Source organism: Maylandia zebra, linkage group LG1 (assembly GCF_041146795.1).
Source record: "Maylandia zebra isolate NMK-2024a linkage group LG1, Mzebra_GT3a, whole genome shotgun sequence".
NCBI lineage: Eukaryota > Metazoa > Chordata > Actinopteri > Cichliformes > Cichlidae > Maylandia > Maylandia zebra.
In genome coordinates, this window is record NC_135167.1 from 35,494,412 (window position 1) to 35,519,412 (window position 25,001).

A 25,001-nucleotide genomic window follows, 5' to 3' on the forward strand; every position below is an offset into this window, starting at 1 on the left:
GCTACATGAAAGAGAACAGAAAAGTGACAGCTCATCAATTACCAAAAGTCAACATGACCTTTAACCTTTAGAACACATGCTGAAGGAATCTGTTAAAAAGTGTGATACCAGTGCTTTTTAGTCTGTTTCACTTGCAGTGGCTGACATAAATGACTTAGCAGCTCAGGCTCTGTGGATTTTGAATGAGAGATATTGACTGGTAACGAGTGTTTGAATATTCTCAGGTAATGTAAAGAAAATGTACTTTTTCATTAGAAAACAACATAGGAAGTATAAATTTGTGCATTATTAACAGTCTGAAGTGTTACTAAATGAATATAAGTAATAATTAAATGAAAGAAAACACAGAGTTACATGCATATAGTATTGTTACCAGTTCAGTGTTATGATATCATCTCACTTTCCCCCTTGGGAAAGTCACATGACATTTGTTAGGGCAAGAGGAGGTGGAGGGGGTTAAAGTGCCTCAATGAAAACCACATGGGGGGAGGAGAGACCTGAGACCAGAAAGAGAGGGGAGGGGGGGAGACAGAAATAGAGAGAGGCCCACTTGAGCTAGTAAGATAAAAGAAAAAAGCTGTAAAGAAGGTCTAAGAGTACACCAAACTCAGAAGCAGGACTGAATCCAGGACCACGGACCAGGAGCGGCCCAGTTCACCATGTCAGACTCCATCAGAAGAAGAAGCTCCAGCAGGCAGCTTCTGCAGAACCTCATCAGGTCAGTGGGAAATGTTTTTTGGTCACAGATTCTTCACCTGCACAATAAAATGAGTAGATACATAATGACACATCAGCCAAAACAGTAGAAGAATGCAAATGCATATTTAAATGCTAGCGATAAACTTAAGATAAGTGCATATCTAGCAGATATTAAAAACCTATGAGTACAGCTAAAATTTCGATCAGCCATACTTTGAAGCAAGATACATTTTTGAACGTGCAATATTTGTAATACATCTTATATTATGATCATATGACCATATTGTTTGTAACCAAGCGTCATCTATATTGGCTGTAATGTACAAATTGAAAAACTGTAAAAATGAAGAGATGAACTGATTACAGCAGAAAAGCAGCATGGCTTTTTTATGTTTCGATTTCAACTTAGTCCTTTCTACTTTATCTTTAATATGCAATTGTATGCATGCAGGTCTCATGGTTTAAATTATGTCCTTGAAGATGGGTGATGTGGGTTTTTTGAAAATCAAGACATTTCATCCTCATGACTTCAGCATTACAATGGAGTACTTGGCAAATAACATGAAGCTGTGACTGTTTTTTCAAATGATGTGAGTGAAAAGCTTATAACAAAGCAGTCCAGTATCTCTGTTTTGTACTTACATGTCACCTCACCCCTGTTTAGGTTTATTGCAACCAGTTTGCACCACATTTATCTGAATCGTATTTCACATCCTACTGAAATTGTGTATACTTCTAAACCAGAAATGTGGTAACGGAGAAATTAAAATGTATAGTTTAGTAGTTTTAGTGTTAAACAAAATAAGACAGAAAATAAGTATTTTTCTAAAGAAAACGTAAAGAAGTGTCTTCTGCTGACTAGTTGTTAACCACTGTTTTGGAGCATGACCTGACAAGTTACCAAGAATTAAATAGAAGTTTGTAAAATGAGTTCTAAACAGTTTCTGCAGCTCCTCCTTTAAAACAATGGAGGTAATTGCTCAATTTAAGTTACTTTTATCATCACAATGATTTTTAATTCAACCAGCCATTTGTTGCTTTCTGTTCTCTATTTGCCTAATTTGGCCATTTACAGCAATCTGCTCTAATTTTTCACCTCTAATAGGCACAGGACCCTGAATCAGTGATACAATCATTGTCTCTGTATTTCTTGTATTTCTTGTTTCCTCCATGAGTGCTGGAGCATTGCTATGTGACTATACTCAAAATGACATTAGGCTGAGTTCAATGGCTTCCTTTATAGCTGCAACTTTCTTAATGTCTATGACATCATCTGGCTGACTCCTGAACCCCCTCCTGCTCTACTACGTACACACATACACGCACACACACACACAAAGAAAATCCTGTTCTGCAGGCCTGCATTGCCTCATTGTGTAAATGGTGGAAAAAATTATGCTAATCAGACAGACATCCTCTGTAATTTTATGGTTATTAACATTGTGTTAAATACCCCAGCAGACCCCAAGGATACCGTGTAGTTCAGACCACTCTGCAGAGACAATACATTGTCTGAGCATGTGAAGAAAATGCAACAATACAAAACTGTGCTTTTTGGCAGATCACACAAACAGTTTCACACTGCCAGACTGATTTGTTATTGCATCTAAAAGCAGTCGTGTAGAATGCAACAAGTCAGCAGACAAGCCAGCTGTTGGTCAGTTCTTTGTCCACTGTTTTGTGTGCATAGATTAAGTGCTGCTGATGTTATACCACACGTTGCATGGATTGATTGTGTAGGTCATCCACCAGTCAAAACATTGGTGAATCCATCCCTGACTCCGCCAGTGCCAAAGGATACTTTGGCACTGGCGGAGTCAGTATCCTCCAACAACAGTTGCCCCAACAGTTACCCCAGTGGACCATATGGGACTATGTGTGTGCGTGAATGTTATAAAGCACCGTATGAATGTGTGTGATTGGTGAATGAGATTTCTAGTAAGAAAATACTTTGAGTGCTCAAATAAGTACAAAGGCATGACATTTGCCAGTATTAACATTTGACAGAAACCATAAAGTTCAACTCACCTTAAACAAAGTGATGTGACTCTATAAACCTCACCACACAAATATGCAGTTTATACAGCCGCAATACTGCCTAATCAACTTCCAGAGAGGTACATAATTATTATTTACTCAAAGGAAGCAATTACTTAAGGACATAGTGTCAGTGGGATGTCATCTAATTTTAGATCACATCACAAACCATAAAAATTAAAGACTATGTGAGAGTACTATATTTACAGTTTGGCCAACATATGTAAAATTGCAATTATTTCATGCGTTAATTTACATTTTTACAGGAATTGATAAGACTACATTTGCCTTTGCACAGAAATAATAATTCAGCAAGCATGATCAACTAATTCTGAAATTTAACCTGACACAGTTTTTTATACCACTTCCTAAACATAGCTTTTAGATAAGCAAACAGTGTGTGTGTTAGGAAGCAGGTAGGCTGTCCTTGAGGCAACAAATTATGCTAAATAGATAACAGGCTATCATTTTCCAAAAGGCTCCAAAACATTTGCATAGCCCACTCAAAAAGTTGACTCTGTTCTTCTGGATGTTGCGTTTCCAGTGTGAGAAACATTAGGTCACTTCATTTAGTGACTTCTTCTGGAGAAGAGTTCTAGACTCCTACATGTTTAATCTGTTCAGGTTAGCAGTTCAGCTGCCATTTTTGTTTTTGGAGCCAGAAGTTTATGTAACAAATCTGGATGAGAGGTTAACAGTTGTCAGAAAATGCTAGTTAGCTTGTTGCCATCGTGTATTCAAAAACCGCATAGGTGCTAATTAGTTATAAGCAACATCCAATCAAAAATACTTTAGTTTCTGAGTGCATTGTACCTCACAATAGGTCATATTATTTGTCAGATAATTTCATTCAAAATGCTCCAAAAGACACCAACAGAAACATCAAACATCAGCGAGCAAATAGCCAACACATATGGACATATAAAGATTTCATGCTTCTTCCCCTTGTTACATTTCATGCAGTAGTGATGAGGTCCAGACAATCAAACCTGATCTCCAATTGACCCATCACCACCCACTCTCTCTCTCCCCATAGGTCACTTTCCCACATAACAACCACAGCATGTTTGACTTAGAACTTATGGTCAGCGTCCTCACTAAAAGTCTTAAGCAATGAGATTTTCTTCAGTTGCTTATTAAAAACTTTCACAAAGATTTTATCCACAGATGAGCTGATTTATATTTAAGCCTTTTGCATTGCACTGCACTGGCAAATTTTCTGCATGTTTTATGTATTCCTTCAGTTAGAACCAACAAGATCACACTTTTGCCTTTCTTTGTTCCTGCTGTTCTTCTACAGTTTTATGAAACGTCAGAAAAAAATATTTCAAAATGAGACACTAAAAATAAAGTAATGTATTTTGAAGCTTTTTGACTGCTGGCATGGGCCAGCAGTGATTATATGTGGACAAGAGTCAAGAATGATAAGTTAGCAGCTAATGCTAGCTTTAATAGCAAACTAAATCCATAAACTAGATAATATCCCTTTTTAAAAATAATAATAATAAAAATCTGACAAACAAACGAAACCAATTATTTGCACCAGGATGTAAATGTGATATTTAATGTTATGTAGTCATATTTTAACATAGCGTTGAATCGACTACCTCACTATTAAACTTACACCCATCATTTATTTTGATGCTTTTTTTCTTTGGTGCAGTTTTCTACCAATGCATACGGTTCAAACAGATTGATCACAGACTAACAATTTCCAAAACAAGTTAGTGTGGAATAAATTCGATGTGATATATAGGTGATATGTATCATTCATCAAGCTAATCATGTAATGATGTGTATACTATACTACAACATGGACATTAGCATTACCATCCCATTCCAGAGAAAGAAATCAAAGCTGAATAGTTGAATGTTTACACACAGTGCTAAAACTTAATCATTTATTGTCTTCTTTTTTTTTAATGCTTCCAGGGTGTTTATTTTAAGCCCAACGTCTCTTGTTGCATGCCAGAAATAAAGAATATGCAACAATGTTGTTATGTTTCCAAACAGAAGCAATTAAAGTGATGAATTCACTGCCATTGTGGCTGTTAAAACTGTATCCAAATTGTAATGAGCTGACATTTTCCTTCAAAACAATGACATCACACTCCAAAGACCCTTTCTGTACACAATAGAAAGTCCAGAGATTTAGGTGATGTCAAACTCCCAGCCAATCAGATGAATAAATATTTCCGAGGTTTTGCTCATTCCAATTTCCAGACAAGACTTTATCCAGACCTCGAGTTGTATGACAAGATGGAGCATTAAGGTCTCTCTCTGTCCTTCTCCTCCATATCTTGACCTCCTCCTCCACCTCCTCACTCTCCTTCTCTCTGTTTTTCTCTCGAGATTGAAATTAAGTGAAAAAGCACGGCAGCTGGCTCAAACTCCACCAGATGTTCTTGGACAATAAAAGGAGTTATTGTTATCAGGTCACACCCACTGGAAGCTAAAACCAATCGGGCAAATGAACTAATGCGCTTTTGATGGGAAAGAACTCGTTCTTTCCAGTGAATTTTAAATTATGTGTGAAAAACTCATCATGCATAGACTTTTCCATAGGTTCATTTCAACATTGTACCAGATAAATAGCAAATGTGCATAACATAGATCTGGGTGCCAGCGTGGCTGCTCGATGCTAATAAGGTCAGTTCAGTTTTTCATTTCTTACAACTTTCAATCCTCACTATATCATCCTGGGTTTGGCCTCTTAGACTAAATTAAAGGAAATTTTAGTTCAGTGACATCTTTGTAGCACCCTGTGTACAAAGCAAGTTCCCAAAAGATTTTTTTCCCCGAGTTCTAAGAGCATCCACAGAGCCCCAACCTCATTTCAATTCAACAGCTTTGGGATGAGTTGGAGCAATGCAGGCATTATTGCTCAACATCAGCGCTCTCATGGAAATACTGAATCAAAACACTGGCTTTCAGAGCAGCATATTTCCTGGCAGAGTAACCTTCTAAATAATCACATGTTGTTCTAATATTCACAGTAGGTGTCCACAAACTCAGAACAATGTAGCAAATCTGGAAGGTTGGGGAGCCTTGGGCAGTTACATGGGCACACACTGAGGGGAAGCCAACTTTACCATCTCTTCAACAGCTTAAAAGTCCACCAACAGTAATTACATGAAAACTATGAGAAGAATTTTACAACTACTTATGGCTTTTTTTTTTCAAATACACTTTTTTGGAAATGTATGTATGTATGTATGTATGTAAAAATTAATGAAGAATTGATTTCCATTTAGAGTTAATATATCCATCCATCCATGTCCTTGCGCTTGTCCAGTAAGGGCTGGATAAGCTACATATAGCCTCTTAAAAGGTCTTTTCTAAAATGTATAACATTGCATTTGCAGTATACACTGTGTGTCCTGTAAGTGTAATGATATTTGTGCGAACTGCAGGGTGACAGCACAGCGGAGCCAGGAGGATGCTGAAGAGATTGAGCGGGAGAGAAGGAGAAGGGCCAGGGAAAAGCAGAGAGGAGAGAAGAGCCCGTCCTGGCTCGAGCCCACCCAACAGAACCACTACACACAAAACACAGAGTAAGTAATGTTGTAGCACACATTGTTTGTCAGGCCTTCCAGCTTCTTATTCAGCTTCTTACAGCTTTTGCTACGTAAATATCAACAAGTCTGTCTAGAAACAGAAAATATAAAAGTATGTAATTTTTCTCGTCACATAACAAATAACCTTTTATCTTAGGCTTAAGCTGAGTTGTTTATAGTCTTCCACCCAAAGAAATGTTACAGAGCTGTATCCATCCATCCACTTACATCACTTTTAAAAAATATGTTTTATTGCTTAGAGAGGCTGTACTTTCATTACACACAAGGACAGCTTGTGCTCTGTGAATACTTCACAGTAATAAATTGATAAACTTAAAACAACAAGAATTCACATCACAAACTTTGCAAAATGTCCAAGTTAAAGACTCTTCTAATGAGTTGCATGCATGTTTAGTCTTTATGCAGCAGTTTATAAAACTTAGGAATGTTAATCAAGTGAAGCTGGGATTAGTACACCAATAAGACAACCAAGAAGAATATTTAATTTGCTTGGATTGCTTTCTAGCAAGACTTCTCAGCTGATACTATCTGTTCCAACAAGGCTTGGTTTCTCTCACTAACCCAACCATTGCATTTACAGCAAACACTGAAGACGGGCTGCTCTTCATGTTTACAGCTCAGCCTGTCTGTGCTCATTGTTGTGGAAAAGCGTGTGTTGGTGTCATCAGTACATTCAGCCCAGTTACCTAGCCCAGTGATGCTGCAGGTAAAGGAGCTGAAAAAGCTGCTGCACCATCAGCTTCCGGTTGTATGGGCAGATGTCAGAAAGGGAATCTCTGGAGGAAATATTCCCATCGCTTGAGTTTATGATACTCAGCAAAAACTGCACAACTCACTCATCCTCTTATCAGAAAATGTCTGTATTAACAACTGTAAGTTCTTTTCCTGACCCATTGCCTTAACTACCACCCAGTCACATATAATTAGTTTGTGAGACACCTGTTATTATAGATTGCTAAAAGGACAAGATTTGAATTAGATGAATCTAAATAGAATTCCAGTTGCTAAAATCTGAAATGCTGAATATAATATGAACCTTTATAGAGAAATCTAGGGTACTCTGGAGTTTCCAGTGGTGTAATGGTTAACACATATGCTTGGCAAGTATGAGGGTGACAGTTTGATTCCAGTGAGAGACACAAATCCCCTCTGAGTTTGCATCAGGAAGAAGATCCAGTGTAAGACATTCTGCCAAAGGACATCCAGTGCCTCCTGCTCTAGCAAGGGACAATCTGAAAATGGCTTTTTTTAAGAGAAACATTTGTGTAAAAACAAATTCTACTTGGAGTTATTTAGAGACATCAGTAGCTTTTAATCTGTTGCTGCTTATAAGGTTGGTTTGCTGACTTGAGGTTTTCTGAAACTGGAGGCAGCAGTGCCTCTGTTTGGTGTTTCCACAGTTATTGTCTCTGTTTCCATGGAGCTTGAAACCTAAGATCCCATATGCCACCTGCCAGCCATCTTTCAACAGTTTTGCCCCCATGAATATATTTTCTTTGTTTGCTCCGAAGCAAGCTCACTTGCTGCCTAACAAATTTAACTAAACAGAATCTAAACTTGACTATCAAGTTCTGAAAATGTGAATAGCAGAATTAACTGAAAATAAGAAAACTGACTGGCTTTCCTTTTATATTTTCCTACCTTATGTGGTCAGTTTGGAAAAAAAAATCAGTTCAGCATGGTTGGTACATACAGGTCATCAGATGTTGTGCATAAGACTTCAAGTCGTGGAGGGGGTGTAATCATAAGAGGGAATCATTTAAACTTGTGTAAGGGTGTTCCCAATGTGAGAGAAAACCGTATTAATTATTGATAACTATTCTTCTCTTGACTGGGATGGGCTCACTCAGGATAGTAGATTAAAAGCTCTACCTTTCTACACCTCAGACAGGTGAGCTCTCACACACAGAGTCAGAAAATTTCAAATGATCAGACTGGGTCCTGAACTCCATGTCTGCTGTCAAGATTTTATTTTATTAAAGTTAGTAAGATTCTGACCATTTTTGCCAGATTTACTGATTAGTTATTTTCCATCTTCTGCCTAACTTCACATTGACCTTTTGCACCACTGATAGTGATTATTGTAGTGATATTATAAACCTGGATGTCTGCCATATGGACTATGAATGTCATTAAGATTAGCAATAATGAAAACATGGTTAAATTACAATACATAAATTAAGTATTAAAGCTATTTTCTGACAATTATTTACACATTGTTTTTGGTTATACTATGTTGTGAGACTTTCAGGCTTTCCCATAAAGGCATGTGATACTTCTCCTTCCTCTGTTTAAAGGACCAATTACTTATGAGTACTGTGAAAATGTCCAAATCTCCCTAACACAGTCAAAGACTACATGTCAAAGACTACATGACTAAAAACACTGCACCCAAGGCCAAGGCTTCGGTTTCTGAGATCAGGTAAGTGATAAATTTTCTGTGCTCTATTCTTAGGTCAGATGAGGAGCTGAAGCCCAGTTGCTCCGTGGGCCTGGATGAAGATGAAGGTTTCAGTGACTGGAGCCACAGGCTAGAAACCCGTAATGAGCAAGAGATGCAGAATGGCTGCAGGGCAAAGGAGCAGAGACCTTCAGCATCACCACCAAACCCTCAGAGTGACCAACATCAGGTGGATGAAGAGGGACAGGAGGAGGCAGGAGGACTAGAACCAAGGAGTAGGACCCAGGACACTTCAACAGAAGCTCCAGTGAAGGTCAAATAGATTTGTACCTTCAATGGCATACTAACATAGTGTTAAACCTACATCTTCAGAGCAGATTTACCTCACTATAGTGATCTGAGGTTCATTCAGACACAAGAGTTCTGGTTTACAGTTGTAGTAAGATGTTTACATACACTCATCATGGGCATGATTGCCATGTCATTTTGTTATTTTTTTCAGAGTGGAATGATTATACAGCGTACGCCTTTAATGACTTTAAAAACAAGAATTGCGTGCATAGTGTTGAAGCATTCATATAGGCTCAAATTGTCATGTCTGCAGTGGCAGACGGTGAAGAGTGTAGAGAGAGAGTAGACCCAAATTCAGACTACCAAGACACAATTTAATATTAACAAAAAGTGAGCCTTTATTTCTGGCTGCATGAAATGCAAACAAAGCAAAGGGAGACTAATATTCAACTAACTAAACACTAAGTACATGGATCGAAATTACCTGGAACAAGAAAAACATGGGACTAGGAAACAAAGGGCAGACAGTCCAACAACAGGCAAAGGAAGACAGAGGGCTAAATACACAAAGGATAATGAGGGGATGAGAATCAGGAGGGAAACATAGCTGGAACTCATCTGACACAATGAGACAGGGAGGAAGCAAAACAGAACACTCTGAACACATCTCAAGGGACTATCAAAATAAAACAGGAAACATGAGCCACACACTTTGACACAGGGACTGGGGAAGAATCAGACATGGGAACATAACTGACACAAAACAGACACAGGCGATAAACAAACATGAAGACAAGGGAGACTAGACATGAAACGTGTAATACAGGGGAGGCACAGTGACAAAACCTAAAGACTTGAAACGAATAGTTATGTCTATAACTTCTGTTCCCTGAAGGAGAGGAACGAGGTACAACACATAAGTAAGGGATATCACGCCCTCGCATGTCCTGGCTGAAGAAACCTTTATTCACGTCTTTAAGGCAGATGAGGGCTGTATCCCAATTCAGGACTGCAGCCTTAAAGGCCGCATTTTAAGGCCGATTACGTCACAGCGACGCGACGAAGGCTGTCCCAATTCGAAGGCTGCTCGAAATGCGGCCCTCAAATGCGTCCTTCATTTCCCTGAATTTTAAGGACGTGGCGGTGTAGACTTCGTGGCCCAACATATCCCAGAATGCATAGCGCGGCGGTGGGTGTGGATAATTTTGCCGAAAAAAAACTGCGGATGAGGGGCGCCCGAAGAGTAAACTTTAAGTAAGTACTGAATATTATGTCACTTATTTATGTGCAAATGTTTAATAACGAAGAACATTAAAACATTACTGTTGGCCACATGTCGGCAAAGTTATGTGACATTAGTGACGTTTGTACTAACTTGGTTTTAAAGCCTGTACTTTAAAATATACGCCGTTCAATAGCTGACCTTAATCTTACAGAGAATGATCAAAGCTCATGTAGAAACAAAAAAACAAATGAACAAAAGATTTTCTCCTTCAATTCTGTCAAACAATGCTGTATGAAACGTTTCCAGCTGTTAGTATTATGGTTGCTAGGCAACCTGGGCAGCGCAACGGAGGCTGGACCGTCCCATTTCACAAGCCTCGCACTTCCGGCCTTAGCGGTCTTTAAGTACGCGGCCCTTGAGGATTGTTGAGGCCGCGTACCTTAAGGCTGCAGACCCTGAATTGGGATACAGCCCACCTGCACATATAACCACTGTCATCACAGTCATCCCTCAGTTCAATAGCCGCTCTTCACCGAGCCAAAATGCTCAGTGGGTCCACCTCGCCACCGATTGTGCAAGTTCCCCCACTTAAAATGATGACAGAGGTCAGTAATTTGCACCAGAGGTACACTTCAACTGTGAGAGACAGAATGTGAAAAAAAAATCCATGAATTCACATGGTAGGATTTGTAAAGAATTTATTGGTAAATCAGGGTGGAAAATAAGTATTTGGTCACCTCAAACATGGAAAATCTCTGGCTCTCACAGACCTGTAACGTCTTCTGTAAGAAGCTTTTCTGTCCCCCACTCGTTACCTGTATGAATGGCACCTGTTTGAACTCATCATCTGTATAAAAGACACCTGTCCACAGCCTCAAACAGTCAGACTCCAAACTCCGCCATGGCCAAGACCAAAGAGCTTTCGAAGGACACCAGGAAAAGTATTGTAGACCTGCACCAGACTGGGAAGAGTGAATCTACAATAGGCAAGCAGCTTGGTGTGAAAAAATCAACTGTGGGAGCAATCATCAGAAAATGGAAGACATACAAGACCACTGATAATCTCCCTCGATCTGGGGCTCCACGCAAGATCTCATCCCGTGGGGTCAAAATGATCATGAGAACGGTGAGCAAAGATCCCAGAACCACACGGGGGGACCTGGTGAATGACCTGCAGAGAGCTAGGACCAAAGTAACAAAGGTCACCATCAGTAACACACTACAACGGCAGGGAATCAAATCCCGCAGTGCCAGACGTGTTCCGCTGCTGAAGCCAGTGCATGTCCAGGCCCGTCTGAAGTTTGCCAGAGAGCACATGGATGATACAGCAGAGGATTGGGAGAATGTCATGTGGTCAGATGAAACCAAAGTAGAACTTTTTGGTATAAACTCAACTCGTCGTGTTTGGAGGAAGAAGAATACTGAGTTGCATCCCAAGAACACCATACCTACTGTGAAGCATGGGGGTGGAAACATCATGCTATGGGGCTGTTTTTCTGCCAAGGGGACAGGACGACTGATCCGTGTTAAGGACAGAATGAATGGGGCCATGTATCGTGAGATTTTGAGCCAAAACCTCCTTCCATCAGTGAGAACTTTGAAGATGAAACGAGGCTGGGTCTTCCAACATGACAATGATCCAAAACACACGGCCCGGGCAACAAAGGAGTGGCTCCGTAAGAAGCATTTGAAAGTCCTGGAGTGGCCTAGCCAGTCTCCAGACCTCAACCCCATAGAAAATCTGTGGCGGGAGTTGAAAGTCCGTGTTGCTCGGCGACAGCCCCAAAACATCACTGCTCTCGAGAAGATCTGCATGGAGGAATGGGCCAAAATACCAGCTACTGTGTGTGCAAACCTGGTAAAGACCTATAGTAAACGTTTGACCTCTGTTATTGCCAACAAAGGTTATGTTACAAAGTATTGAGTTGTATTTTTGTTATTGACCAAATACTTATTTTCCACCCTGATTTACGAATAAATTCTTTACAAATCCTACCATGTGGATTCATGGATTTTTTTTCACATTCTGTCTCTCACAGTTGAAGTGTACCTCTGGTGCAAATTACTGACCTCTGTCATCATTTTAGGTGGGGGAACTTGCACAATCGGTGGCTAACTAAATACTTTTTTGCCCCACTGTAAGTGGGGCAAAGCAAGGCCTTTGGTGCTGTACACCAGTGAGATAGCTTCTATAATCCTGTGGGACAGCCTCTGTTTAGACAGAGCTCTACCTTTAGTTGGATTAGCGAAGCAGAAAAACAGCTGGTCACACAAATGCACATTCTAAGCGCGCTCAATGTAGGTGTGTAGCACACGCACTGGACAAAGAGAATGCATCTTCCTCTGCTCCTCAGATGCCAAAGGAGGGGAGCAAAAGCTCAGCACCTCAAACTCCATTGAGCTATAAAATGCAGGCATGATCTTGGGAAAATAGGCAGCATTTGGACGCATTATGACTTTGTGGCCATCAGGAGAGAACTATGTGCAGGAGGGATGCACAGACAGCACATGAGGACACCCACCCGCTTTGCCGAAGCCAAAGCAAGAAGGAATGGAGTCTTATTTGAGAGAAATTTCATATCCACAGATTCAATGGGTTTAAACAGCACCAAAGACAAGTCCCAAGCAGGGACACTGGACTTAAGCATGGCTCTCAGCCAGCGAACCCCTTTCAGAAAATGTATAGCAAGGGGATGTGCACCTGGTGTCAGCCTGTCAAAGCCAACATGACAAGCAGATATAGGTGCTAAATAAACCGTAATTGTTGAAAATGAAAGGCCCTTATTGAGCAGCTCCTGCAGGAATGTCAAAACATCCACAATAGCCCTTCGGTTATTTTTATTCATTTACTCAACCTTCTTTAGCTCTGAACAATGTCTCAAAGTAGTGTTTAACATGAATAAATAGAATTAGACATAAAATAACTGCATTGAAAATACAAATACGCACTGGAAATGTATTACAAAATACAGAAGCAAAATACAGAAGCCGTGTGTGTGTGTGTGTGTGTGTGTGTGTGTGTGTGTGTGTGTGTGTGTGTGTGTGTGTGTGTGTGTGTGTGTGTGTGTGTGTATAAAGATCTGCTACCCAGATCTTTATTCTTTTTTTCCTGGTTTGTTGGAATGTACACCTTGAAGAAACAGCAACCTCTGAAAGGTACCAGGTGCTCATCAACTGTCACCTCAGGGCCTGCATTGTACATAGCTGGTATGTCTGTGAAGGTTCTCAGTCATAACATAACTGGTAGGCGCTCCACCCACCTGTTCAGTGGCCAATTCAGTGGGTCATTCAATGGGTGTCGTTCAGCAGCCCATTCAATGGGTCGTTTAGTGACCCATTCTGTGGTGTTGTTCAGTGGGTGTCGTTCAGTGGCCCACTCAATGGGTCGTTCAGTGGACTATTCAGTGGGATTCCCATTCATTTCCTATGGCGATCACCTTTGACCGGGAACACCACAGATGTAATCAAACACTCAAAATTCAACAAAAGAGGCGATAATCACTGTGAAATGTTCTAGTGCATGGTGTGGAGGATGCATAAGGCCTTGAGGCAATCGGATGTAAAACACAATATTTATGAGTGCTTTAAGCTGTAAATCGGTCAAATTTGACCTGAACACAACAGGAAGGATAGAGCACTGAAATGGGAGAGTGTGGCGGTCCTGGCACCATTGCTCGAAGGCTCGCCATTTGTAAGCATACAAGCCTCTAGTAGATGGGGCCCTAGCGCTCTGAATTGTTGCTACTAGGTGGCAGAACCTTAGCAATCAAGTTTGACCTCTCAGGAGGTAAGCATGAAGGTGCACAGATCACGCCACAGGCGTGGATGAACCACTTCTCCTCCTGCCTGAGCGAGGAGGTCCCTGCGGATTGGAATCTGCCAAGGACTCGCTGCTAGCAGGCTGATTATCTCTTCATACCATGACCTTGTGGACACCAAGGGGCCACTAGAATCAGAGAGAGAGACTGCCGACACACTGTCTCTAGAACTGGAGATATCATTTCCACTGGGGGGAAATGCATACAGGAGCATGTCTGGCCATTGGTACAACAATGAAAAACAGCGGCGACACTTAATGTGGTCACCTGAACATTTAACACACCTGAACAGGGAGTTACAACCTGAGGCATTTTGTGTGCAGGGGGTTTGTGCTTGGAGAGAACTTAAGTGGCACCTTTTGGGCGGCAACAGAGGGGTTAAAGTAGCGTCTTCCTGCTGCTGGACCCCTTCTCCACTCGGAACCACAGCTAGGAGGGCTGAGGCTTCTTCCTTCTGGGCGTTGGGTTCCACCGGGGGCTCCAGACCGATTGGCGTGGAGCTCGGACTGGAGGATGTGCTCCTGCTGGCAGCACACCCACTGCGGCAGTAGGTGCTGGTCTCTTGCCAGTCGGCAAAGGAGTGGCGGGCCTGTGAGGGGTAGCTGCAGGCTTGGGCCTCGCCTGACGTCAGGGGATGATGTCGCGCAGAGCTTGAATGTCCGAATAACCCAGCCGCAGACACAGATATAAAACCCTGTCCATATCCAGGACGTCAGAGAGGGTCAGCCACACCTCTGTGCCACTACTGTTGAAGCCCAGGGAGAGCGCTGCACAGCAGGATGCACGGAGGATGTAATCCGTGGCGACTCTGACCTTGTTAAGAAAAGGTGCCAGCGGGCTGTCATCAGGAACCAGAGATCCGAGCTCCGCCAGGCACATCGCCTGGCATGTCTGGAGCATAGTGACGGAGCTCATGGCACAGTGCCGGCCTGAGGGATTTTGGCCATTGCGGGCTCCGTTCGGAGGAAAAAACCTGTGAACTGCGACGGCTTCTGAGCTAGCAGAGGAGAGGGCCAATCGGTCTGCAGCTTCTCAGCAGCACGGTGAAAAAGGGAAAAAAGAGAGGCGTCATCGTGGCCAACCGGTGCAGCAGTAGCGGCACACTGGGCAGACAATGAGCTCTCCTGCTCATCCTCCGACAAACCATGGATGTCCAGGCCGATGTCCAGCATGTCATCATCTTCCTGGGAAGCGCTGGAGGGCTTCAACCCAAGCTGAAGTCCATTAGCGCTCCTCCATGGTTCCGGCTCATCATCGGCTAACCCAGACCTTCCCAAAGTGTCCGGTTATCCACCACTGAGGAAGCATTGCAAATCAAAAGGGAGGAGTAATCAGTATCATGATCCAAAGGAGCCGTTTTACGGACAGTGGACCCCTGCATGCCAGAAAGCATTTGAGGCTATCATTGACAAGCTAACATCGCCTCCAGTCCTGGCCTTTGCTGACCCAAAGCTGCCTTACATCCTTCATACAGATGCGAGCACTAGGGGCCTTGGAGCAGCCTTATACCAGGAGCAGGAGGGACAGCTGCGGGTTATCGCCTACGCGAGTTGAGGTTCATCGTGTAGTGAGTCCCGCTATCCAGCACATAAGCTCGAGTTTTTGACTTTAAAGTGGGCTGTAACAGAGAAGCTGAGTGACTACCTCTATGGCAATCAGTTCACCGTTGTCACAGTTTCAAACCCTCTGACCTACATCCTCACCTCAGCAAAACTCGATGCAACCAGCTACAGGTGGTTGGCGGCCCTCTCTACATTCAATTTCAGACTCCAGTATCGTTCTGGAAAACAAAATGGAGATGCCGATGGACTCTCGCGTCGTCCTCATGGCAAGCTACCTGATGACCTTACATCTCAAAAAGAGAGTTCGCAAAATAACATCTGTCAGATCCAGACAATATTGACTCAGTCCATCAGGATGTTGTTCATGCTATCTGTGAGAAACAGTTTGTTTATCATTCAACCACCTCTGAAGCTTTGGGTGATGATGCAGGTATATCCCTTGTCAAAAGTCTTGCCATTTCTGAAGATGCTGTACCTGACAGTTTTGAGCACGAAGAGACGTTGGGAGGCCTATAAGTCATTCCCAAACTCTCACAGGCAGATCTCAGAGACAGCCAGAGATCTGATCGGTGCATCAGACATATTATCACCCAGATGGAGAGTGGGAAGAAACCCCCTCCCACATTGAGGAAAGAACTTCCAGACGTAGTCCTATTGCTGAGAGAGTTGAACAGGTTCGAGCTGTGCAATGACATTCTCTACAGAACACGCCATGAAGGTGGTAGTAAACATTATCAGTTGGTCTTACCTGAAGACCTGCGAGAGTCTGTGTTGACAAGCCTACATGACAACATGGGTCATATGGGAATAGAGTGCACACTCAATCTGGTCAGAGCAAGGTTCTATTGGCCGAGAATGTCCTCAGATGTGGAGAAAAAGATAAAGACCTACCACAGGTGTGTGCGCAGGAAAACGTTACCTGAGAAGGCTGCACCTTTGGTGAATATCAAGACCCCTTGAGTTAGTCTGCATGGATTTCCTATCCATTGAACCAGACAGCAGTAATGTGAAAGATGTTCTTGTCATCACAGATCATTTTACTAAATATGCAGTCGCTATCCCAACATCGAACCAAAAAGCTCAGACTGTCGCAAAGTGTCTGTGGGACCATTTCATAGTACACTATGGCATTCCTGAAAAATTATACAGCGATCAAGGGCCTGATTTTGAGTCTCAGCTGATCAAGGGGCTGTGTGAAGTAATAGGCGTACAGAAGATTCGGACTACGCCGTACCACCCCAGGGGCAACCCGGTGGAGCGTTTTAACCGAACACTCTTAAGTATGCTTGGAACTCTGGAGAACAAAGACAAGTCACGTTGGAAGGATTTTGTAAAGCCTTTAGTTCATGCATACAACTGTACCAAGAACGAGGTGACTGGATTCACACCGTATGAGCTGATGTTTGGGCGTCAGCCACGGTTGCCTGTCGACTTAGCATTTGGTTTACCTGTGAGAGAACAATGAAAAAAGTCACACTTCCAATATGTTAAGGACCTCAAATTCCATCTCGAGGAGAGCTATAAAATAGCTACACGGAGTGCTGCAAAGGTAGCCGAAAGGAACAAAACCAGATTTGACAAACATGTGACCACATCTACCTTGGAAATTGGGGACCGAGTGCTGGTCAGGAACCATAGCTGGACTGGCCATCGGGCATACCGGGCATTTGCCCAGTGGGCCGCTGGCGATTTTTTGTTTTTATGGGCCGATGGATTTTTTGTTTTTTTTTCAGGGTATATATAATGAAAGGTGTTGGATTGGCCAATTGGTCATGATCGACTCTGGGCTGGACCAATTACAGCCGAGGAGGCCGGATGCACCCGCCCCCTTGTTTAGCAATCACGTGATTTTCGCACATTGCATGCCGGGAACTCGTGGCAAAACAATCCAAGTACCGCATCAAATGCAAGCATTTGCAGCACCGCAAAACATTCATTCTCCAGTTTCAATACCTTCTTGTTTTTTCTTTGCCGCACAAAAAAGGAATGTACAAAACAAAAGGAGAACAATGCCGGTCCGTACAAAGACAGACTCGACGAAAAGACAAAGAAAAGATACGAGGAAAAAATCAAAGGAGTGAAAGGGTCAGACCCTTACGAGCACACAGAGTGGACCAAAGACGTTAGCGTGCTGCCCAACTTTCACCACGCTCATATTTAGAATTATACGGTTCTTGGAGTGAGTGCATACACTCATGAAGTTTAGTAACTTCAGGTCACTGCAACAAGCCCAGGTACAGTTTACCGACGGATGGGTGCAGGACCTTGAAATGCACCGTGTAGAACGAAAGACCATCGTACGAACAAAGGTAAGTTTACCAGTCTCACAAATCGTCGTCATAAATACACATTCGTTAACCGTTTATTAATATAACCTTTGAGCTCAACCGTAATTAATTAGCAGTGGAAATAATTTCTGGTAGCATTACAGAAATGTAGCAGTGACAATAATATTGTATGCTGTAATCGTACTGGACAATTAGTGATACAAAACAACTGTTTTATCCTGTGAATAAAAGTATATGTTTTTGTCAATGTACCATGGTAACAACAGAAGCGAAACGCAATATTGTGTCAGGACAATTCACTATTTATGCACAATAAATAAAGGAGCATAGCGCGATAATTTCTGTTCAGCGCCAGACTTGCTTGTAACCTATATCACCAATTATGTTAAGAAAAATGACGTATTAACTACTACAAAACTCTGACCTTTGTGGGAATGCTTGGAGCAGACTAACATGTGAGCTGGAGTGTTCTGAGACGTTATATTTGGCATATCCAGACCATCCGTCGGCTCTTACTTCGGAAACATGGCTTAAAAAAATTTCTCTTCAAGGACGTAATCCGATAAAAAAAAAAAAACGATCTCTTTACCCGTCGGCTTCCCGTGGCTGTCATGCGACCGGCTATTGCAGTTAATAATACAACAGCTTCTTGCCATTTTTTGGGTTTCTTATTATCGCTGTGTAACTGAGCTCAATTGAAAGCCTGCGTGCGCTAGTACCTCTTGCCACAAATTCCCAGAATCCTTTGCGGTTTTACCCCTGAATGACGTCACATTTTCAATCTTTATCCTGGTGGGCCGGTCTCTAGTCAAAATGCCCGGGCCGATTTTTTGTCCCAGTCCAGCCTTGTCAGGAACATATGCATTCGAGGGAAGCACAAACTCGCCGATAAATGGGAGCAGACCGTCTACGTGGTGGTGAAACGAGCTGGAGACCTCCCCGTCTACACCGTTATACCAGAGGGCGGGGATGGCCCCTTATGCACCCTACACAGAGACCTCTTACTCCCTTGTGGGTTCCTCTCTGCAGCCAAGGAAGTGAAACCTGAAGAACCAAAACCAAAGAAAAGGCCCAGAACTCAACAGACCACTCACAAAGACAATGAAAGAGCAGATCACCCTGATACTGTTTCAATCCACTGGTTTGCAGATAGATCAGTGCCAAATGACTCGGCGTACATTGTCAAGCGAGATGTTCTGCTGACTCATAAATCAAGTCTTGGTCAAGATAATGTGACTGCAGATCAAGACAAGTTGGCTGGTAATACTCCAGCTTGTGCAGACACCATATCCGATGTTGTTCCAGCCAGTCATGCTGACCACAACCAACCTTATGACAATCAGATCACAAGTTATAGAGAAGCCTCGTATGAAGAAGACTTACCTGAAACGGAAAGAGACTTACCTGGAAATGATGAATCTGAAAAGGAAAAAGACTTACCTTCTACGGATTGCCCTGACATGAGGGATGAACAAATCCTACTTCCCCCAGACATGTTAGGGAGTGATGAGGAAGGAGGGGACTTGATATTTGACAGAGAAACAGTAAACAAGGAGAGAGATGAACAAACAAGCAAAGAAATTCCTGTCCGACGATCTGAAAGAAGTTGCCAGCCACCAAAAAGGCTAGACTACCCTGAATTGGGAAATCCCCTTGTCACTGTGGTCAAATCATTATTTCAGGGCTTAACCACAGCTTTCATTGAATCTTTAAATGCTAAAGCGGAATTATTGTTCTTAGATGATGCAGTTCGCAGTAGGCATGCAAAGGGACTTGCATGAATTCAAGAGGGGAGGGTGTAACCCAGGGGAGGGTGTAACCCAGTTCCTAAAGGCTACTCAAGTATTGTGAAACCGCTGAACGATCTAACGTCCGGTGTAAACGTCCGGTGGCAGTGTAAACGCTGGAGAGAGCTCTTACATGGTATTTTACACCGGGCTTCCCTTCAACTTCATGGCAAAAGATCAGTTAAGGCATCAATGGAGTTACCACTTCGGTACTCAACGATCAGATTTTTGAAAAATTCGGAGTTTGGAGTCTACAACTGGGACGGCTCTAAAGGTACCATACTGCTTCAAAAAGTCAAGAACCTCTTCATCATCCGATGAATTGAGTATACCACTAACAATTACTGCATTGGGGACTTTGATACCTGAGCTCAATACAAAATCCATCTTGTGGCAATAGCAAAAGATGTTTAAATGAAAATACACACTTTAAGGAGGTTTCACTGCTGATATTCATGCACCAAAGAGCTCCTGGCTGGCTCGCCACTTTTGTAGCACGTGGAGTTATATAAAGTACCAATGGATAATTACCAAGGTAATAAGTAATTTGGGCTAGCATCAGAAGATTAAGAACGACTCTTAGAGCTCTGGTACACGAATGGCAGAGAAACCAGACAAACACAGTTGTGTGGCTTCAAAAGTACTTTAGTGATGTTAAGCCTTGTAAAATAAATTTGTAAACAACACAGTATTTCAACAGGTTTTAACAGAATGTCAAGTATAAAAATTTCCCCCAAAGTAGCAAAAAAAATAGAATAAAATAAAATTGTGCACAAGTAAAAGAATTAGTCTTTTTTTAAGTCCAAATGGTACCGGTGGGGCCCATGACAAACGGGTGTATTCCAATAGAATTCGTCCGACAAGGAGTGTGTGTGTGATTGTCTGTCCTACCGTAGTACTTGTACAGTAGAGGATTGTAGTCCATCAATGTGCAAATGAGTGTGCATGTATATGTATATCGTCTCCTAGGATCTTGGGTTGGCTCGCCATTCAGTGAACAGTGGAACACTCTGGGTTCTGGAATCGCTGACCTGGTCTTTGGATTCGTCCCATATAAAAACCTGATCGCCGTCGAGTGGATGCTCAGCGTTTACGTGAAGCCACAGCTCAGTAAACCTTCCGGTTTCGCTCTGCCCGATAACAAAGTTTTAGTCCGCCTGCTCTGTTCGGCTTTACGATCAAGAGAGTGAAAACTTGGGAGCTGGTACTAAGGAGGGACAAGAGCTGCCTAGAGCTTCACCGATTGGCTGACATGCGAGGAGTGGAGTAAAACAATAGGCTCTCATCAGAGCTCATCAACCCTCTGAGAAAACTTAACCCTTGTTTGACCAGAGCATATCATATATAATCTGCGTCCCATCTACACTCAACAAAAATATAAACGCAACACCTTTGTTACTGCTCCCATTCCCCATGGGATGGACGTAGAGACCTAAAATTCATTCCAGATACACAATATAACCATCCCTCCCAAACAGTGGTCACAAATCAGTCCAAATGTGTGGTAGTGGGCACATCTGCTATATTGAGATAATCCATCCCACCTCACAGGTGTGCCACATCAGGATGCTGATCTGACATAATGAGTAGTGCACAGGTGTACCTCAGACTGCCCACAACAAAAGGCCACCCTGGAATGTGCAGTTTTGTCTCACAGCAAAATGCCACAGATGCCACAAGCAATGAGGGAGCGTGCAATTGGCATGCTGACAGCAGGAATGTCAACCAGATCTGTCGCCCGTGCATTGAATGTTCATTTCTCAACCATAAGCCGTCTCCACAGGCGTTTCAGAGAATATGGCAGCACATCCAACCGGCCTAACAACCGCAGACCTCGTGTAACCACACCAGCCCAGGACCTCCACATCCAGCAGGTTCACCTCCAAGATCGTCTGAGACCAGCCACCCAGACAGCTGCTGGAACAATTGGTTTGCACAACCAAACAATTTCTGCACAAACTGTCAGAAACCGTCTCAGGGACGCTCAACTGCATGCCCGTCGTCCTCATCGGGGTCTTGACCTGACTCCAGCTCGTCGCCGTAACAGACTTGTGTGGGCAAATGCTCACATTCGATGGCGTCTGGCACGTTGGAGAGGTGTGCGCTTCACGGATGAATCATGGTTCACATTGTTCAGGGCAGATGGCAGCTGAGAATGTCCCAGTTCTTGCATGGCCAGCATACTCACCAGACATGTCACCCATTGAGCATGTTCGGGATGTGCTTGACCGGCGTATACGACAGCGTGTACCAGTTCCCACGAATATCCAACAACCTCGCGCAGCCATTGAAGTGGAGTGGACCAACATTCCACAGGCCACAATTGACAATCTGATAGACTCCATGCGACGATGTGTTGCACTGCATGAGGCAAATGGTGGTCACACCAGATACTGACCGGTTCTGGGTCCCCAGACCCCCAATAGCGCAAAAAACTGCACATTCCAGGGTGGCCTTTTGTTGTGGGCAGTCTGAGGTACACCTGTGCACTACTCATGATGTCAGATCAGCATTCTGATGTGGCACACCTGTGAGGTGGGATGGATTATCTCAATATAGCAGATGTGCCCACTACCACACATTTGGACTGATTTGTGACCACTGTTTGGGAGGGATGGTTATATTGTGTATCTGGAATGAATTTTAGGTCTCTACGTCCATCCCATGGGGAATGGGAGCAGTAACAAAGGTGTTGCGTTTATATTTTTGTTGAGTGTATGTTTAAATAAATATTTTGATCTCGTTTCACTTTCATTAAACAAGGACAGTAAGAACAGAAACAATGAACATTAAATGTTTTGCTTTTTCTTCTCTTTTGTTTGAGATGATTTTAGGAACTGGGTTACATTAAGCTGCTGAAATTGCCCACTCAAAGCTCTGAGCTCAACCGTATTGAAAGTTTGTTTTAAAAGCCAGATCAGTGCCAAGAAATCAACAATTTTAAATGAGCTCTACCAGTTCTGCCAGGCCCTGGTAGAGTTTAAATATTGAGACAAATATATAGCAAGAAGTATGACAACCACTTGGATCTAATGACTTCTAAAACCACCCCGGCAAGATGTGAGTTATTGAGGGAGATTTAACCAAAAAATAGTGGGGGTATATAATTATTTGATCTCGTCTGTATACCTTTGACCCTTTGTAGAACTTGTGCACCAATTCTTGTTTAGTGAAGTCATTAAATGCTTAAATGCTTTGCAAAGTGGAAAAAGTTCAAGGAAATCATTAAAAGCTCAAATTACCATGACATTCATATCTACACTCTGTTATGGTTCCCAAATCTGCACTTTGGTTGCCCAATCATTTACACTAATAATGCTCTACATAATGATTGTTAGGGAAATTGCTCTGCAAGCACAGGAGGAATTTAAGTATGTTTATTATTACCTGTAGTGATTTTTAATCATAACTTGTAACCTAGGGGTTTATGTGGGGAAACAGTAAATAATTCTAATAAATAATTATTGCAATGCTAAGAAAAAATGCATGGTCTGATGTAAACATCTTTTGCACACTCTTGGTATATAGCATTAATTTATTAAAGATGTTGTGTTCCCTTCTCTGCATTTGACTTCTTATAGACCTCGAATGACAAAAAGGAAGTCAGGACATCTTACAGCTCATCGGTCTTCTTGGCACACGACACAAGGTTGCAGCACACAACCTGCCGGCCAGCAGATATGACATCGTATTTGGCAGCAGGAACAATGAAGCCACGATATGCTCCCTACTCACTGTTAGTTTTTTTTTCCTTGTTCTTTTTTTTTAATGTCTTGCTGTGCCCAATCTAGGTAATAGACACACAGCATTACTCATCTTCTCTAATTCTTAAACACAAAAAGCTACAAATAAAATATAACATAGCATGTTGCTATATTGTATTTGGGTTGACAAAATAATTAAATAATAATAATGAAAAAAGAATTAGAAGTGAGCTTGCTTAACAAAAGGAATGAAATAAAACTTTATTTGATGAAAATATAGGAAAATAAATAAGTCACAGTCATGAAAATTGTGGGTTATCTTGTTGCAATAATACAAAATTATATTTTGGTGGTGATATTTTGCAAATGCCTGCTTTAAAAAAGTGTTGCGTAGTTTCTGTAGGAAGCCAGGCAGATGTTTTAGGAAAAGTAATATGTTTTTTTTTACTTTTCTTCAACATTTTCTTTTCTTTTTTCCTGCAGTTGTAAAATGTAACATAATTGCTATATTTTTAAGAAAACGTTAGGGAAAGATGATATCATGTGAGGTGAAATCATACAGTATGACTGTCAGCCTCTACTACACCCTGCTCATTTTGCTCAAGTACAGTACTTAAGTGATTTTACATTTTGAAATGCAGTCATTTGTGTAGGTTATGTAGAGTTTTTTTCTTTGTTGTTTTCCCCAAGGTTTTTACTTGTGGTAATGTGTCTGGATCACAACATTTTGGTCAGTTCAATGTAATTATCTTTTCCACAGTGAAGAAGCCTGCAGGGTGAAGGGGGAGGTGGAGGTGCAAAAGGAACAGGAGGAGAAGAATGAGAATAACAAGCATGAGCAGGAGAGAGAAGAAGAAGAGGTGCAGCCAACTCTGCAGAAAAAGAGGAGGCCGACAGAAAGCAGACAGACTCCAAGAGATGATGAACAGGAGGAAGAGGTGGACTTCACACATGAAGTGAAGGAAGACCTCCACCACATAAGGGTGTGGCGACACAGGGATGACAAGAATGAGGCGAGGGAGGACAATGAAGAAGAAAGAACACTGCAAAACAAGGTTTGCTTTGTACAGATTGTAAGGAAATCTATGGATTTACACACACACACACACACACACACACACACACACACATGTATATATATTATATATAGAGAGAATTAATTAAAAATATATTTATTATATATTACATATAAAATATATTTAAAATATATATATTTAAATTTACTTAGGTAACTGTCCTTTTTGCACAATAAGATCAATGTAGAGCAATCTTGAGAATAAGATCATACTTTCATGTAAGATTTGCAAAATGCTACCTCAGAAAATGTCAGGAGGTTTGTGAGTCTATCAATAAAGGCAGACTGAAGATCCATTTTCAATAAAACACTGTTGACATAGATGTCATGCAGCAAGCATACAGGTTCCAAATCAACTAGAATTACACTCTTCTGGAAACAATTTTGAAATTTTATATTTGGCTATGTCATTTATAATCCATCGTGTGCACATAAAAACAATGAATCTCATGAAATCTTCATGAGATAATAACATCAAGGACAAACTAACTTCAGTTTTGCCTCCATGATTCAATCTCTCACACAATTTGTCAAAT

General features: G+C 42.0%; 1 protein-coding gene across 3 annotated transcripts in view; it reads left to right on the forward strand.

Annotated features, from left to right (window-relative positions):
* Nucleotides 1-525: 525 nt before the first annotated feature.
* lsp1b (lymphocyte specific protein 1 b) overlaps nucleotides 526-25,001 on the forward strand; it is a 72,967-nt gene continuing 48,491 nt past the window's right edge. For all 3 annotated transcript variants that reach the window (XM_012925325.4, XM_004573307.6, XM_076885473.1), the window contains exons 1-5: nucleotides 526-718; nucleotides 6,150-6,290; nucleotides 8,770-9,028; nucleotides 23,268-23,422; nucleotides 24,151-24,445. In XM_012925325.4, the coding sequence (XP_012780779.2) occupies nucleotides 660-718; nucleotides 6,150-6,290; nucleotides 8,770-9,028; nucleotides 23,268-23,422; nucleotides 24,151-24,445 (909 nt within the window). In that variant the 5' untranslated portion in view covers nucleotides 526-659. The remainder of the gene's footprint in view (nucleotides 719-6,149; nucleotides 6,291-8,769; nucleotides 9,029-23,267; nucleotides 23,423-24,150; nucleotides 24,446-25,001) is intronic.